This window comes from Tyto alba, unplaced genomic scaffold, assembly GCF_018691265.1.
Source record: "Tyto alba isolate M040663 unplaced genomic scaffold, T.alba_DEE_v4.0 Super-Scaffold_34, whole genome shotgun sequence".
Classification (NCBI taxonomy): domain Eukaryota; kingdom Metazoa; phylum Chordata; class Aves; order Strigiformes; family Tytonidae; genus Tyto; species Tyto alba.
The window spans coordinates 1,501,041-1,518,040 of NW_024881309.1; the positions used below are offsets into that span (position 1 = coordinate 1,501,041).

Sequence of the window (17,000 nt, forward strand, 5' to 3'; positions counted from 1 at the left end):
GGCAGAATCTCAAAACCTGAGGATTTTCAGAATGACTGAAACATCCTCAAATGGGGGCAACATGTGTTTCTTTGAAGCACAGCCGCTAGGTACAAGCAAAGACCTTTCAAGAGCCACGGCCCCTTCCCCTCTGCATAACGGTTATCGGATGCTCCTAAACTAACGTGTATCCAAATGTGCAATAGTTTGGTATTTGACGGTCTTAAAGTTGAAATAATGGGAAACTGCTGGGGTGCGAAAGAGATAGTTAGATGTCTGAGGGGGAAGTACTTCAATTTTGGAGAATTTCAGAGCTGGTGCTTTATGCTTGGGTCTGACAGGGCCCTGAGCTCCGGGCTCAGTTATGGGAGTGGAAGCGAGTAAATCCATTAAAGTTTAAAAGGCATCAACCGCATTCCCTGAGTGACATTTAGCACAGAAACGCTGATTTAACCCGCAAAACGGGTGCCGTAACATCCCTGTGCAGCAAAACGCAGGCTCTGACTTCGGAGCACCCTTTTCCTGGGAGATTTTCAGCAGCTGGGAGGGATGCTCGCGGGCAGAAGCTTTTGGTCTCCTTCCAAGTGGGTTTGGTTCCTCGGATTTGCACTCACAGCCGCTGTGCGGGTGAGGAGCTGGCAGCCCGTCCCCGTAAGGCAGGAGTGGGTCAAATTCCTTTTATTTGGCAAATAAATGTTTCCATTTCCATCCAGGCTCAATCCTTCCTGACCCACCACGTGTGCGTTGAAGGCAATGAGCAGGATGTCGCAAAATCAGGATTTAACCCCAGTTCTGCAACCAAGTTCCTCCTTGTGCTTGTGCAGGTGCCTGCAGTAAAACCCTCTATTTACTTTTTTTTTTTTTTTTTTTTTTTTTTTTCTTCCCCTTTTGCTCTGATTGCACCCACCACGCAATCTAGGGGATATGGTAGGAACTTTCCCTCTCTTTGGGGCTAAATCCCTGCGGTTTGGGGCTGGGGTTTGCAGAGCGTGGGCAGCCGGGGCCGGCTCGGCTCCATTGTGCAGCACGGCCGGGTTCTCCCCGCGACAAAGGGCCTCTCATCTCCGCCAGCCCTCGAAGATGCTGCTGGAATATAAATACTAACCCCCAGCCCGGCTGGCTTTTGCCGAGTCAGTGTTTCCCCAAGCCAGATGGCTCCTCCTGAACTTCTCATATTTTACATACAAATCAAAAAAAAAAAAAAAAAAAAAAGGAAAATAAAAGGCTGATTACAATCCCTGGTTGTAAAGACTTGCCTGTTTTGCTAAAGCAGCTGTTTAGATTATTTCTTTGTTTTTAGTTTTGGTTTTGTCTTTTTTTTTTTTCCCCTTCGTGTGGGCTGTTTCTAGGCAAATTCCTTAAAAAGAAAAAAACCCTGGAGAAGCCACAAAGCTCTGAGAAAGGTCAGGAGCAGACAAAGGCAGAGGGACACGGCTGCACGCCGCTGCTCTTCTGGAATACTTGATACCTCCACGCTCCCCCAGACTCTCCCGCAGCGCTGCGGGGTGCGCGGGCAGGATGGGACCCGCAGCCCGGGAGCAGAGGCTGGAGGCTGAGCACCATTTCAGACATAACCGTGACCTCAGGCTGCAACTTCTGCTTCCAGGGAGATTTAAAAAAGATTTATTTCCTCTTCAATCCCCTTTTCAGGGTCGGTTTTGGGCCCAGGGAGGATCCCACAGCCGTGGTTGGGAAGCGGTTGCTGCCAGCGCACGGCCCTGTTGCACCGTCCCAAAGGCAGAGCAGCAAAGTGTGATGCCAGCGCGGCTCTGGCACTGAATATCACAACGTTTGGGGCATTTTAAGGCAGAAATAAGCACTTTCGCCTGGGTGATGCAGCCCACAGGAAGTCCTGCACAGAGCTGGAGCTGATGGTAGGAGCATTTCCAACCCGGTGCTGTAGGATGGGGCAAAACCTTTGGGATCCTGGTCCTGGGGTGTCCTTTGAGATCCCAGGCCCAGAGCCTGAAGCACGGGTTTGAGCTGGAGCATCCTCCGGGATCCCACTCCCGGGGGGGACAAACCGGGTGCCCGAGGGAGGGCGTCCTCCGGGGGATCCCCAGTCCGGGCACCCGGGAAGGGGGTGTCCCTCGGGACCCCGGTGCCGGGGTGAGCCCGAGGTGCTGGAGCGGGGTGGCCCCCGGGATTTCAGCACCGCTATCCCTGCGCGTATCCTCCGCCCCGCTCCGCCCCGCTCCGCCCCGTTCCGCCCCGCCGAGGGGCGGCCCTAGGCGGGGCGCCGGCTGCGGAGCGGCGCGGAGCGGGACCCGGTGAGTGCGGGCGGGACGGGGCATCCTCATCCTCATCCTCATACCCACCCCCATCCTCATCCTCAGCCCCGTCTCCATCCCCATCCCCGGCGCGGCGGGGGAGCAGCCCCAGGGCTGAGCCGGAGCTACCCGGGAGCCCCGCGGAGGGCTGAGCCCACCCTCGGGGCGGGGGGGTGGGGTGGGGGGGAATCCAGCCCCCCCACGCCCCAGGGGTGTCAGCTCTGCACCCAACGAGCATCCTCGTCCTCAGCATCACCCCCTCTTTTGCGGCTGCCTGCTCTCGCAGGCTGGGAGGAAGCCACAAGCACCCACAGACCGCCCCCCCCCAGGTCACAGACACCTTCCCTGCAGCCCCCATCGCACCCGGGCTGGAGACCCACCAGCTCCTTTCCCGTAGCCCACAACAAGCTGTTGTTGGCCACCAGCTCTGCTCGGGGGGGGGGGGGGGGGTCTGACCTGCTGAGTGTGGGCAATGGGTCCCCTCACTTGTCCCCAAGTGAGCCTGGCACCCGGGTGGCATCACCCACCGGTGGCTCTGCCACCGCTCACCGCTCCCCTCTCCTTTCCCCTTTGCAGGACGGGGCTGAGCAACTGGAACAATAGCGGCGCTGGAAAACAATGGAGCTGCTGCACCTTCGCGCTTAGGGACGCTGGCCGGACGCTGGGAAGAAATCCCAGCTCCAAAATCACGCCTGGGCCAAAGGCACGGCTGCACCAGCTCGCAGGAGCCGTCCACTGAGCACCACCGGTCACGTCAAGGATCTGCCAGGACGGGGTGAGAGCACTTGGTCGTACCCCACCGCTGAGCAAAGCAGCTCGGAGAGGCTCTCGGTGCCTGGATGGGAGGAATTGTCGCCTCCGGATGATGCTTTGCTACTGATTGCATTGGGATTGACGCGCCGTTGGGACGGTTAAAAGCCGCCCTGGGCTGCAGGGAAGCGGCAGGGCTTGTGCAGGAGGGAGCACTACGGCCTCCCCGGGGAACGGGATATTCCCACAATCCCTCGCACGGCCGGGGGGGAAGCATCAGCTGCACCAAAAGCACATCTCCCGCCTGAGTGGGGAGATGTCGACGCGGCAGTGGGGATGCTGCTGAAACATGCCATGGGAGGGGACTAAGAAAGCAAAAACACCCTAAAAAATGCTCCTTGCTTTGCAGGAGCAGGGAAGACCACCCCTTCCTGCTGAAAACACTATCTTGGAGGGGGGGGTGTTCTATTTTTTTTTCTATTTTTTTTTTTTTTGTATTTGAGCTGTGCATTTCCTTGAAAGCTCAGCAAAAGTGAGCACTCATCCCTGCTCCGTTTAAGGGGCTGTGAGTGTGGCCAGGCTCCCTCTGCACCGTGGAACAGATGAGGCTGTAAGGATCCAGGGAAGGGTGTTAGGAAGGTTATTTTTAGGGAGCAGAATAAGTCTGGGGTCTGTCGGGCCTGACTGTGGGAGCAGCTGACGGCTCGTGTTGGAAGGTAGTGAGGGCTGAAATCCTCCTGCCACGTGTGCAGGGGGAATTGGTTCGATCTGATGTTCTTTTAAAAGTGCTTTGCAGGACAGCAGCGAAACCTCAGCCTGTGCTGGGCATGAAGGAAGTATGTCAGCTCAGACTGGGGAAACTGAGGCACGGGGGTGCCGGGCAATGAAGACGGTGCTGAGCTTGCCAAAGTTGAGCAACTGATTGGGCAATTTGCACGTTGGCAGCCCATTTATTTTGGCGATTTCCAGCCATTTGCCAAAACCATGGCAGAAAATCAGGGAAGTGGCAGCAGCAGGTCTGCGTTTGGGGATCTCCGGGTGGCTGCCACTCCCTTCCACCCCCAGCCCAGCGCTCTCAAGACCCAAAAAAGGAAGAATTTGCCCCTTTCCTCACTTACTCGGAAGAGGATGTGATGACGGAGGCGAAGGTGGCAGCGCAGGGGCGGTAAACAGGAAACCGGACTCCTCGGCGCAGAGGGATGAACCTGCATTTCGGGGTTTCCCTTCCATCCCAAAATGAGTCATTTTTTCAGTTGGTGTTCACCCCAATATCCCCTTCGAGGGAACTTGGGCTTTGGCTTCGCCCTTCGGATCGCCACGATGCCACGGAGCGAAACTCCCTGCGATACCAAAGGTTCCACCCCGGGCTGCGCCACTGGAGGGTTTTGGGTTTTTTTTTTTTTTCAGTCACGGATATTTTTGGCAACTTTTTTGCATGGGCCAAGCAGCCGTGTCGTTTCATCCTCCCTCTGTGCAGCAATGCTTTAGCGGTGACTTCCCTGGAGCTTTTTCATCCGCTTTCAGGGGACACACACAACCAAGATGCTCATTTCCACCCTTCCTGTATCTCACAGCTCGTAGTCCCTAAATTTGGGTCCCCACCACAGCAGGTGCCATGCAGCCACTGCAGCAACTTTTATCCCAAAGCTGGCTGCAAAATTCCCTCCTGATATAATTTTTGAGGGATAAATAGGATTATCATGGGGTTTATTCCCTATGGGAGGATGGATGGATGCGGGAGAGGTGGCTGCCGGCTGCAGGAGGAGGGTTGATGCCAAGCTTTGCCAGGATGCTCACGCAGCTCCTCGGCTTGTCAGGAAACCCAGAGCTTTGTCAGCTCTTCCGCTGTGACATGCGATTTTTCGCTGGTGGGTTTCTCTTCTGCTTTCTCCAGGCAAAGCAGGGCCCCTCCCGGGGGCCAGGCCAGCTTCCTGCCCTTCCCCTGCCTGTCTCTGCCTGCTTAAACACCAGCTCTGTTTTTGCAACCTCTTCGGTGGCTTGTAGTATGACAAACAATGTTTTTGCTGTTGTATATAATTTATTTGCTAGGATGTAGCCCAATGTGTGGGGTAGGAATCAGGGGGTTGCAGCTGCGCTCAGTTTTTAGGGGCAGGTCTGTCCTCCAACACAGGTTTTCCCTCACAGCCTTGGTTGAATCATTTATCCACCCAGATTTAGTTGTGGGAGAGGGTTTTTTTTTCGGCAGGAATATGAGTTTGTTTCCTAGAGGATCAGGAGGAAGCATGTGGCGATGCAGGAGGAGGAAGAAAAGAGCAGTTTATGGATCAAATGCTCTTTTCTCGCCTCGGTTTCTCTTTCTGGACAAGGGAAGGGAGGGGAGAGGCCCTGGAAGAATGAAATCCTGTCTGTAGGAGAGTCTGCACAAACACCCAAGGAAAAGCGCGACCTGAGAAGCCTTTTCTCCTAGCCCAAAACTGGCCCAATGTTGCACTTCAAGGCCTGATTTCCAAAGTGCTTTGAGTCTGCGAGTGACGCTGCGGGCTTCACTCTAAATCTCATTTTAATGCCACTTTGTAGCATCCAACACTCACGCTCCTGCTCTAAACTGCTCCAAAGGTGGGATTTTGGGGGGAGTTTCTGAATGAGAGCAATGGAGATGTTTTGGCACTGAGAGGGAATGCACAAAAATTCAATCGGCTTTGTAAAAAAAAAAAAAAAAAACCAACACAGATAAAGGAACCAGCCCAGCGTCTCTCGCTGCTTGAGAAGTCAGCCCTCACACCCGCTGCCTGGTTTCAGGGTGGCACGAGGAAGCATCGGGCTGGATCCAGACCTGAGCATCCACAGCTTTGTAACAAAACCAACCCTAACAAAATAAATGGAGAAAAGGAACAACTGCTGCTTAGAACCCTGCCACCTCCAGGTCTGGCATCAGCGGGGCGGTCCGTGGATGCTCGAAATGCAAATGTTAGCGTAAGCGTATCTCTGCTCGTATTAAATTTTCAGTGAGTTTACAACGCTTCTCCCCTTATCTGATCTCCCCTCCTTCCCCATGAGTTTTCCCGGCGGAGCCGCATCAAACTTTACCCGCGGCTGCATCCGCTGGAGCCTTTTCCCAACAGCTCTTCCAAATTTAAGCAAGTTTCTTTTTCCCCCATTATCCATGGGTGCGTATCAGGGATGCGATAACAGGGCGGTTCACACCGGTGCTTTTCTCTCCTCCCTCTTTGCAATTCAGCTCCCATGAAAGAAGAGCGGGAGGATGGATTACGGCCGCTGCGAGTACCTGGTCCCCTGCGGAAAAGACAAATACATCTCCAAGTAAGAGGCTCGGCAGGGTGGTAATGCAGAAATACAGTCGGTGCTGGTAGCTGGGGAGATATTTGCAAGAGTCCCAAGGGGTTCTCGCCTCTGAGCTGGGAGGCAGGGATTATCCCTCGATTTTAACTCCATTCAGTTGAATTTGGAGAGAAAAAGACATTCTGGGGCAAGAAATGGCAATTTCCTTCAAAAAAACCAAAAAGGGTTGTTGACAGGATTTTGAAATTTTTTCTTCGGAGCATGGCTAAACACGCTATAAACTTCCATGAAATATAAGTTTTGCTGGAAAAGGTCCCAATTAGTAATTGGCCTTTTATGCTCTGGTAAAGAAGTAAAATGATTCCTAAGTTTCAAGGAAGATTTTGGAGGAGATAAAGCATATATGTGATATTTCCCTTCCCTTTTTTCTTTCTCATAACCCCAAATCCCCGTGATTTGTGCTTCCTTATACCAGTCTGATGGTGCCAAGCATCCTTAAACTCCATCAGCCAGCCCAGCTGAATTAATGCCAGCTTTATGAATTAATGCCAGAGGCATCGCTTCCCTGTGATTCGTAGCTGTACTTAGACAGCCTGGGTTGGGTTTTTTTGGTTTCTTTTTTTTTATTTTTAATGTATTTTTAATTATTCATTTTCAACTGGAACAGGGCTCAGACTTTTAAATTGACCTCAAGGTCAGGGTCCAGAGCAACGAGCCCACATGATAAACTCGCCTGTAAAAACTTGTGACTCTAGCATGACCCAAGCGCTTGGGTGCTCAGAAAATTTCCTTGGTTTTCAGCCTTGTGACCAACTCCCCCAAAGTCTGATGGGTTTTCTCGCATCTTTTTGCAGGTTTATGGAAGGCACAGTTGCAGGAGACCTTGTCTCCCTGATTGTAGTTGCAAAGAGCAAACCCTGGTTGAATATGCAGCAGATGCCCTCAACAAGGGATGTCTAGAGGCAGCAAAAGACATAAATTTGCCCCAGATGAAGCAGGTTTGGGTCCCCCCAGCAGTGTAGCAGGTTCATCGCCCAGCCTGACCCTGGGAAGCCATTCCTGCTTTCTCCCAGATGCCCCAAATTTCTCTGTCAGCTCAGGGGGTACCACGCTGGGTACCAGGCAGTGCCTGCAACATCCCTCCTGGCTCTTCCACACCTTTTCTCAGCATCTTTCCCAATTTTTTTTTTTTTCCAGAAATGAGCTGCTCTTACACTTGAAGACGTACAACATCTACTACGAAGGGCAGAATTTGCAATTGCGACACCGGGAGGTAAGAAACCCCCCCAGGGCAGGTACCCAGCTTATCTCTTGCAGGAGAGAAAAAAACAAGGATATGGGGTTTGATTAAGATTTGTGAGGTCCAAAAAAAAATGCCTCTTGGTCATCTTTGTCGCTGTTTGTATTTTGGATACGGAGCTGCCCCTCTCTTCGGCAGGAGGAAGGCGAGCTGATCGTGGAGGGGCTGCTGAACATCTCCTGGGGCTTGCGGCGACCCATCCGCCTGCAGATGCAGGACGACAACCAGCGCATCCGCCCGCCACCCTCCTCTTCCTCCTGGCACTCAGGCTGCAACCTGGGAGCCCACGGGTGAGTGGAGGGAAAAGAAGGTGTGCGTGGGGGGGTCCCCTGCCACCCACCAAGGCAGCATTTGCTGGGCTGCACCCTCAGCTTCCTTGTCTGGGTCCTTTTTTTTTTTTTTCCAACAGGTAACACCCTGAAGAAGCCAAGCCCAAAATAAAGTAGCTTGGTTTCACTTTGCAAAGACTCCCCTTTTTGCAAAGACCCCCCCCCTAGTTTGCTAAACTCCCCCTTTTGCAAAGACCACCCCTCTTTTGCAAAGCTCTCTCCTTTTTGCAAAACTCCCCCCTTTCTGCAAAAGTCCCCTTCTGCAAAAAAAAAGCCTTTTGCAAAGATCACCCTTTCTGCAACCCACCCTTCTTGCAACCCCCTCCGTTTTGCAAAACTCTCTCTTTTTGCACTCCCCTCTTTTTGCAATCTCCCCTTTTTGCAACACACCCCCGCCTTGCAAAACAGTCTATTTTGCAAAGACCCTCCCTTTTTGTAAACCCCTTCCCTTTTGCAAATAGCCCCCCTTTTGCAAAGACCCCTCTGCTTGCTCCTTCTAAAACCAACCTGGGGTTTAAATACAAGTTTAATGCTGGATGTTGTTCTGGGCCCATTACCCCAGGACAGGTGGTTCCCAGCACCCGTGGGACCCAGAGCTGGAGGCTGGTCCTCAGGTGCCCAGGAGCAGCAAGTCCGTGGGTTGTCCTGGCTGTGGGGGGTTCTGCGTGGCTTTTGCATGGTTTTATAGATGTCTGCAATGGGGAAAAAAGGGCCAGGTTCAGCTTTTGCTTGTGCAGGTTGTATGCTGGAGCTTGCAAAAAGGCTGTTTTGGGCTTCAGCATCCCTTCCCGGGAAGGGAGCAGCTGGGATACGACCCTCCAAAGGGTTTTTTGGGAGCGGGATGGGATGAGATTCAGGATTTCTATTGAAACTAGCCTGTGCTGCAACCCTACAGGGCTAAATCTGCAGGGAGAGGCAGCAGTCTCCCCTCCTGGAGATAGTGTGGGGGCTTGGAGAGGAAATTGTTCCCTCTGCAGCTGTACGCTAACAGGGCACCCATAATTTTTTTCTTATTATTGCCAGGTCCGTGCTGAAGCCCAGCACTTTGCCAGACATCCAGGTTACGGATGCAGAGCCCATGCCAAATGCGGAGAATCCCGGGAGCGGCGCAGGTGAGCTGGGCTCCGATCTGGTTGGATTTGGCCAGGTCACTGGGAGCAGCTGCCTTATGATCCAGTTTTATTAGAGAGCTGCCTTATGATCCAGTTTTATTAGAGAAAACATAAAAAATATTTTTTTTTCTCTAGAAATCACTGTCCTCAGCTTGCTCCAAGTTACTTAGAGCCATTTCCAAAGCACCTATATTTAATTTATTTAACTGAGGCAAGAAAAATCTTAGCCCTAATGGCCCGAAACCCTTCCTAAGTGTTTTTGCTCGGGGAAGGGGCTGCGGTGGGATGTGGTGAAGAGGAGCTTGGAAAAAAATAGGGGGGATGGAGCAAAGAGCCTCGTGGGATCGTAGGGAAAAGGATGTTGGCGCTTCCCCTTCCCGGCAGCTCCGCTTTTAGGGAAGAAGAATAGGCGTGTTGGGAAGTGCCGTTACCATGGGGAAGTCAACATTTCTGCAAAGTTTTTTTCCCTTCCTTGGTTTTAATTCTGTATGGAGGGGGAAGAGCTCATCCGCCCCAGCGCTTCGTTAACCCCTTGTATTGAGCACGAGGCAGCTGAACGGGACACGAGCTGCCCCACAGCAATTCCCACTGGAAAAATCTGCTTTATGCATTTTTTTTCATTCACTCGGGGCAGTTTGCTGATGTTCCTGTTTTGTTTTGTTTTGTTTTGTTTTTTGTTTTGTTTTTGTTTTTATTTGTTTGGCTGGTTGGTTTTGTTTTTTATTTTGGAGGATATTTTTATGGAAATACACCCTGGAAGCAGAGAAGAACCAGCTAATCCTTTTGGTTTCAGGATGCTCATCCGCTTCCTGGCTCAGGGCAGGAGCTGAGCACTTGCAAAACTCATTGATCCATTGAACCCTTTGCCCCACCCTTGATCTTCCAGGTTTTCCTCTTTCACTTTTTGATCTCCCCATGCATGACACCTTTTTTCCCCCTTAATTAAAGCTTGCCTGGGCGATATCCACAACGCATCGTACCATAGAAATAACCCAGCAGCTATTTCAGCCAGCCATATGATGTTAATCCTCTGCCAGTGCATAAGAAAGAGTCTTTTATTATATTTTTCTCCAAAAGCCTATAAAAATCAGTGGATAATGTGCGTGCACAGCTCCTCGTGAGTGCTTAGTCACCATGGCCTGTGGCGTGCATCTGGAGTGGTGCGCACCAGAGATTTTTCTTGCTGCAGACATGCTTTGAATTAAAACATCCAAGCTCAAGCCCAAGAGGTTCATTAAAAATGGATGAAGAGCCAGTTTATAATAATCTGGACTTGGGCCAGTTTTCACACAGAGATCTGAAGTGCTGGCCTAGCTTGCCTGTTCTCATTAAAGCAAAGGAGAAAAAAAAAAAAAGTTAAATTGCGAAAAAGAGAGTAAAGATGCTCAAGTCCCCGGGGAGAAAAGGCTTTATCCAGGTAGCAGCCTGGATTTACACGGTTAATTCTGAATTAATAGCCTCCTTCAGGAATTGGGCGAGGATAAACCAGTAGCTGCCACGGTTTAAACTGGTGGGTTAAATCTGTCCTGGGGAGTTTGTAGGGCCGTATTGCTGGGATGGGGATTTTGGCATCCACGGCGGGGGGGGGGGGGGGGGGGGGGGGGGGGGGGGAGGGTGGGGAATCCCAGGAGCTCTTTAGCAGCAGGGAGATGCTGGGGTAGGCCCCCGGGGGGTTCTCGCTTGCCCCCCCGCCCCCTCCCACCAGGTGTTTTCCAGCCGCCAAGGCGCAGCCGGAGGAGACGCCGCAGCTGATGCGGACGCGGAGCGACGTGGGCGTCCGGCGCCGGGGCAGCACCCGCACCCCCAGCGAGCAGCGGCGCATCCGCCGTCACCGCTTCTCCATCAACGGGCACTTCTACAACCATAAGGTGAACCCCAAGCTCCCTGAAACCTCTCCCGTTGGATCGGTGGGGAAATCCTGCCAGGGGGGCGTGGAGGTTTAAATGGACTTTGCACCCCGTAGACGTCCGTGTTCACGCCGGCGTACGGCTCCGTCACCAACGTCCGGATAAACAGCACGATGACGACCCCCCAGGTCCTCAAACTGCTGCTCAATAAATTCAAGGTACGTTAGATATCCTCCCCACACACTCCTGGGTCGCTCTGCATGGAGGGTTTATATCCCATGGATATAAAATGTGATGCCAGAGCGAAATAATGAATTTTTTTTTTTTTTTTTTTTAATTTCTGGGGAGGCCTAGTGGAGAAACACGGACCTTTAATAGTGATTTATGTCTCTGCTCAGATTGAAAACTCAGCGGAGGAGTTTGCGCTCTACATCGTCCACACCAGCGGAGGTGAGTCTGCAAATCCCTGCCCCGGCACAGCCGGCGGGGCGGCACAGCCAGGGGACCAAGCACCGGGGCTTTTGGTGTTGCAGAGAAGCAGAAGCTGCGAGCCAGCGATTACCCCCTGATCGCCCGCATCCTGCAAGGCCCCTGCGAGCAGGTCTCCAAGGTCTTCCTCATGGAGAAGGACCAGGTGGAAGAAGTCACCTATGATGTGAGTTTGCCATCACGGGACGCTCGTTGGTTTTGGGTGGGCTGGGGATGCAGCCAGGGCTGAAAAACTGGGGGGGGGGCATCCCTGTGCTGGGGATGCAGGAATCACTCTGCTTTGCTTTGCTCCCATGTCTTCCCACGAAAGCTCCCCATTTAATGGGAAAAAAACTTGCTTAAAGAGCAGCTTTAAACTCTAACTGAGAGCAAACACGCCCAGCCCTTTTTTGCCACCCCAAATCTGATCACAGAAGAGCAATTGCTGCTCAGCCTTTGGCGTAATTGATGTTTTTTTCCAGCTGGGGAAAGCGCTGTGGATGGGGAATGGCTCATTTATGCCATCTGCTGGCTTCCTCCTATCCCAGCACCGCTTTGCTCCTAAATCAGCACAAATGAGGCACTTTTGGGGTGTATTTGGGCTTAAACAGCACTCAGTGAGGCATCAGGGATGCGCAGGTCTTAAGGAGCCAAGTCTTGCAGCCAGTGGGTAAAATAAAATAAACCTTAGTTGAATTTTTTCCCAGCTAGCGCTCATTTGGACAAGCTGATGTTCATGCTGTGCAGAGGAAACATGGTTTCTTTTAGGGTTTGTTGCAAAAGTCAGCGGGATCCTTGACTTCTCTGGTTAAATCTGGGGAGAGAATGCTGGGAGGTCACCTTCAGCCTCGCAGGGTTTGCGCATCGCCCTCTTCATCACCCAGCTTAGCATTTCTCTCCTACCCAGGTTGCTCAGTACATCAAATTCGAGATGCCTGTCCTCAGGAGCTTCATCCAGAAGCTGGAGGAAGAGGAGGATCGTGAAGTGAAGAAGTTAATGCGCAAGTACGCCGGGCTCAGTGGCACTGAGGGGAGATGCTGAAAGTGAAGGACATTGTCAGGGGGTTATTTTGGTGCTGAAAATTCATTTGCACAGCCTTGCATCCCTAACGCATGCATGAGCCATTGTGTTTTGCATTATTCCAGGGTTTTCTTGGCAATTTGGGTTGAAAGCCCAACTTGATGCTTCAAAAATCCTCTTTTCCTTGCCCTTTGCCTCTCCAGATACTCCATCCTCCGGCTGATGATCGAGCAAAGGCTGGAGGAGATTTCCGAAGGTCCGACGGCGATGTGAAACGCTTCCCCGACGCCCCGGCTCCGGGTTGCATCGCATGAAGAGCCGTTTGCTTGCAGGACGTACCGTACCAAATCCCAAACCCCCGTCATTCCTGGAGCGCTCCCGGTGTCCTCCTGGATCACTCCGGCTCTGAGCCGACCCATCCTCCCGCGCCTTCATCTGCACAACATCCTCGGCGGGTTCCTCCTCTGCGAATGGGGCTTTTCCCAGCAAGGCTCTGGCCGGTGGCAGCTTCAGCCAAAACCTCAAATCCCTGGAAATAATGGGAGAAAAAAAAAAAAAAGAGGAAATCCATGAGCAGGTCAAAGCCACCAAGGACAGGGCCGAGCGAGGGCTGCAGCGTTGGAGAGCAAGAATTTGGGGCTCAGTTTGAAGATGTTCGCTGCAGCGGTGCCCACACATGGCTTCCAGCAGAGGACCTGCTGCTTGGTGGGAAGAGAGCACAATAATTCCTCTTTTTTTTTTTTTTAAAAAAAGCACATTTCTACTGCAATAATTCACAGGTGACAGGAAGCATTTGTAAATCGAAAGGGTCGGCTGAGAATTGGGGTTTTTTTAACATTTTTGCTGCCGAAAGCAAACCTGGGGACTGACAGATGGATTTCCAGTGAAAGAGTAAATCGTATTTTTCCAGTGTGTTCCCTTAACCTGCATCTGGTCCCGTAACCCCCCTCCTTCCCTGCTTTCTAATTTGCACTAATAATAGGGATTTTTTTAAAAAAAAAAACAAACATGATGTCAAACCTCTCTTGTAGCTGTAACATGCCAAATAGTGCTCGCAGGAATAGTTGACGGCGCTGAGCATCTCTCGAGGGATGCTGTATGGAAAGTGGCAGGGATGGCAGGAGGAGGGGGAGGCAGAAATAAAGAGGGATTTATTTTGCAACTTGATTTTTGCAGCGGTGCCGGCACATCGTCCCAGTTAAACCGGGACTGGGACTGGCTCTGTTACCACCATCACACCTGGAAAAACCTCTTTCCTCCCGGGCTAAACCAGCAATATCAATTTTATACCTCGATGTGAACTAAAACTCTGACTTTCTCCCTCCCTTGAGTTTTTGCAATGTAGCTTTGTAATTTTTTTTTATTTTAATGGTACCTTTTCCACCTTTAACATGTGTTAGGGAAAGTATTGTACAGCGAGAAAGGCTTTTTATGTATTTGAAGGATGACTGTGGCATTGCTTTGTTGATTAACAAGAAAACAAAACAGAATGAAAACTCATGAGTTAGAGCCTGGTTTATTCAAATTAAAGCACTTTGTGAATGGAAATGCTACTGAAATGGGCTCTGTGTGGGCTAAGAGCAACGAGGGAGAAAAGCAAAATCTGCCTGAATCCCAGTGGAGAAGTTTCCCAAGGAGAAATGCTCCTGCCCTGCAGTTTTGGAGACTCACAACTAAACTGCTGGGGGATTTTTGGGGGAGTATTGGGCTGTTGTAGGGTTTATCCAGCCCTTAGAGGTTATTTATGCCCATGCACCTTGGTCAGTGGGCTCCATCCTCTGGACATTTCCCTTCCAGAAGGTAAAACTCACCTCTAGAAGAAAACTTCTGCATTGCTTAGCCTGGTTTTAAAAACATTGAATTTTTAAACTTGATCTATTCAGGGCTTTTTGCCTCCTCGAGGCTGAGCTGTCTGCATCCCCAAGGTTATCCCCAGCCCACTGCTTTCTCCCCGAAGCCGCCGGCCCCGCGTTAGCCAGCCCACTGAAGCCCATTTATCCCTCCCCGCGCAGGAGGGGGATGCGAGTGACGTTGGCTCCGCTTATTGAAACTTTATCTGCCGGGAAAAGTCCGATGTGAGTTGAGCCCGGCAGGCGCAGACGGGAAGAGCCATCGCCGGCGCGGCACCAGGTGCACGGGTAAGGGCGGCACCCTCGGCACGGGGTCCAGGGATAAAATGAGAAAGAATTGGGTAGGTAGGAAGATGGAAAGCGTAAGTTTTTGGCACGTGCCTGAACTGGAGGTTGGGATGGGGAGAGCAGCCCCCGGAGGCACCGCACCCCGCCCAGCCGCTCCAGCACCCCGGTTTTCCCCAGGTTGTGATCCATAAGCTTGGTTGCTGTAGAGGAAATAAAGAAGGGGGAAATAGGAAGGAAAAAAAAAAAATCTCTGTGTCTTAATTTTTGTGAGGTTTACTGCCCGGGTTTGCAGTGTTTCCAGCGGTGGCGAAGCAGCTGCAAACAGCTGGAAGGGGGACGCATGTTTCTCCGAGCTTTTCTTAAAATAAACCACATTAGTTGGAGGAGCAGGGCAGTGAGAAGAGGCAAATTAAATTAATTGAGCCCTGGCTTGTTGTTTTGGTTGTTTTTTTTTTTTTTTTCTGAAGCGCTGGGTTTTGAAGCAGGGGGGGTCAGGCCTGGCACCTTCTAGCAGGGGCCGCGGGAGGGAAACGCTGACACAGGGATGCTGCGGCCGGGGCAGCCGGCCAGGGGGGCTCTGCTTTTTCAAAAGGCTTTTGTCAACACGGCTCCTGCTATTTTTGGGACGATTTTGGGGCTGCGATGGCTCAGCAGCTTCGGTACAATGAGCCTGTTTGCTCAGCCACCAACTGAAGGGGTTTCTGGGTGGGGGGATGGAGCTGGGGGGAGTTGCTTTGTGATGCTCCGGTGTTTTGCAACAGGGTGGAAAAATGAGAGCGCAACTCCGCTCGGGCAGGCGGGAGTGTTTGCGCTGCACCACACTGGTGGTGCCCACCTGCTATTTATTAAATATATAGAATATGGTAAGCGTGCAAGAATACATTAAAGATATTAAATACATTAAATTATTAACTATATTAAAAGTAGGTTGGCCTGCGCCTAAGGCAGACCACGCAGTGCACGGAGCTGGGATCCCTGTGCTCACCATCCCTCCTTGTGCCCCTTTCGCAGGTCGGGCAGGATGAGGCCCCGAGACGCCTGGTGCTGGGTGGCGATGCTGCTGCTCGCCCTCTTCAGCGACGTCGCCAGCGGCCGCCGCGGTGCCGGGGGGAGAACCGGCGGGCGAGGCGGCGGCGGCGGGGGGGGGGGGCTGCGGGGGGGCTTTCGGGCCGTCTCCCGCAGCGGTGGCACCCCTGGCCGCGGCTCGAAGGTGGCGGGGGCCATCGCGGCCGGCGCTGCCGCGGGGTACGGCATGGGGCTTTTGGGGCGCCCACGACCGTCCCGCCTGGGTCACGGCGTCCCAGCGGCCCGGCAGCCCCCGCCGGCGGGTGGATTTCATGCCCCAAGTTGGCCGGACGTGGGTGCCAAGCGGGGACCCCCCAACCGAGCCTCCCGGGACCGGCACGGTGGCATCAGCCCCGCTCTGCTGCTGGCACCCGCCGTCTGCTTCATCAGCCACGGGCTGCAGCGCTGAGCACGGGGAGGGGGGGCCCCGGGTGACCCCCGGCCGGCTGAGCTCGCTGGGATTTCTTAGTGAATGACTTTCCTGGGAGATTAGATGTGGCTTGGGGAGGTGGAAGAGATGCTCTGCCTCGGTTTCCCCCCCGCCGGCGTGACAGGACCCTGTGCCAGCAGCTGGGGCTGGGCAGCCACCCCCGTGCTCGTGGGGCCACCCGGGAGCTGGCCGGATCCTGCAAACCCACCATCCGCAAGAGCACGTACGTGAGCAAATCCAGCCCTGCAAGGACGTGTGGATATTTGCACCCAGAGAGATCAGCCCTGCCAGCGCTTGGCTCTGTTTCCCATTGAACAGCTTTACCAAAAAATGCTCTTTTCCCCCCAAAAGAACGCTGGGACTCGGAGGGAGGGGATGCGGGGCTTGAAAATGGACTCCTCCACCTTACAATAAAGTTTGGCCTTGAGACATCCTCTCTTTTTTTAACCAAATCCGGTGTGTTTAGCACCGGTCGCAACCCGAGGAAGAGCCACATCTTCGAGGGATGCTGCGGGGGGGGGGTGGGTGGGTGGGTGAACATGATGCTCAGAGAGAAACCCCTGCCCTGCCCCGTCTCTCTGGCTTTGTTAGCATCAAATATGTCCCAATCTTTAGCATCCCCAGCCCAAAACACACCCAGCTGTGGGACTGAGCCTCCCTCAGGTGCTTCACATTTGGCAGAGAGGATGCAAATCCTCCCTGGGAAGAGCTCGAAAGCAGCAGTGATGGATGCTTTCCCTTCCAGCAGCTGCATTTTCTTCTCTAGTCCCTGTTTTGGTGCTTAAACTTTTCCTAAAACCTGCTTTCGCTGCAGCAGCTCAGCTGTTGTAGTGAGCAAAGAAAATAAAGAGGTGCCAAGCAAAATACTGGGGATCCTCAATAAACTTGTGGGCAGCCACGATCACCATCCTCCAGCAGGTAATTCCCTCACTGAAGTATTTCTGAGCTGGATGTCTGTGAGTGGATCATCTTCCCTTGGAATTAGTGGGGTTTTTTGTGGGGTATGACTATTCTTATCATCTCCCCAAGA

The 17,000-nt window shown here is 52.6% G+C and overlaps 1 protein-coding gene across 2 annotated transcripts; it reads left to right on the forward strand.

Moving 5' to 3' along the window:
• The first annotated feature begins 2,182 nt into the window (after positions 1–2,182).
• On the forward strand, positions 2,183–13,833 carry RASSF2 (Ras association domain family member 2). 2 transcript variants are annotated; one of them, XM_042801319.1, is made up of 12 exons: positions 2,183–2,249; positions 2,826–3,024; positions 6,199–6,281; positions 7,458–7,533; positions 7,699–7,850; positions 8,913–9,001; positions 10,718–10,869; positions 10,965–11,066; positions 11,247–11,298; positions 11,382–11,503; positions 12,224–12,321; positions 12,541–13,833. In XM_042801319.1, the coding sequence occupies exons 3-12, from the start codon at positions 6,223–6,225 to the stop codon at positions 12,608–12,610; spliced, it is 972 nt and encodes a 323-aa protein (XP_042657253.1). In that variant the 5' UTR covers positions 2,183–2,249; positions 2,826–3,024; positions 6,199–6,222; the 3' UTR covers positions 12,611–13,833. The 2 variants fall into 2 exon arrangements, with proteins under 2 accessions (XP_042657253.1, XP_042657255.1); XM_042801321.1 differs by lacking the exon at positions 2,183–2,249 and adding an exon at positions 2,358–2,578.
• Positions 13,834–17,000: the final 3,167 nt, after the last annotated feature.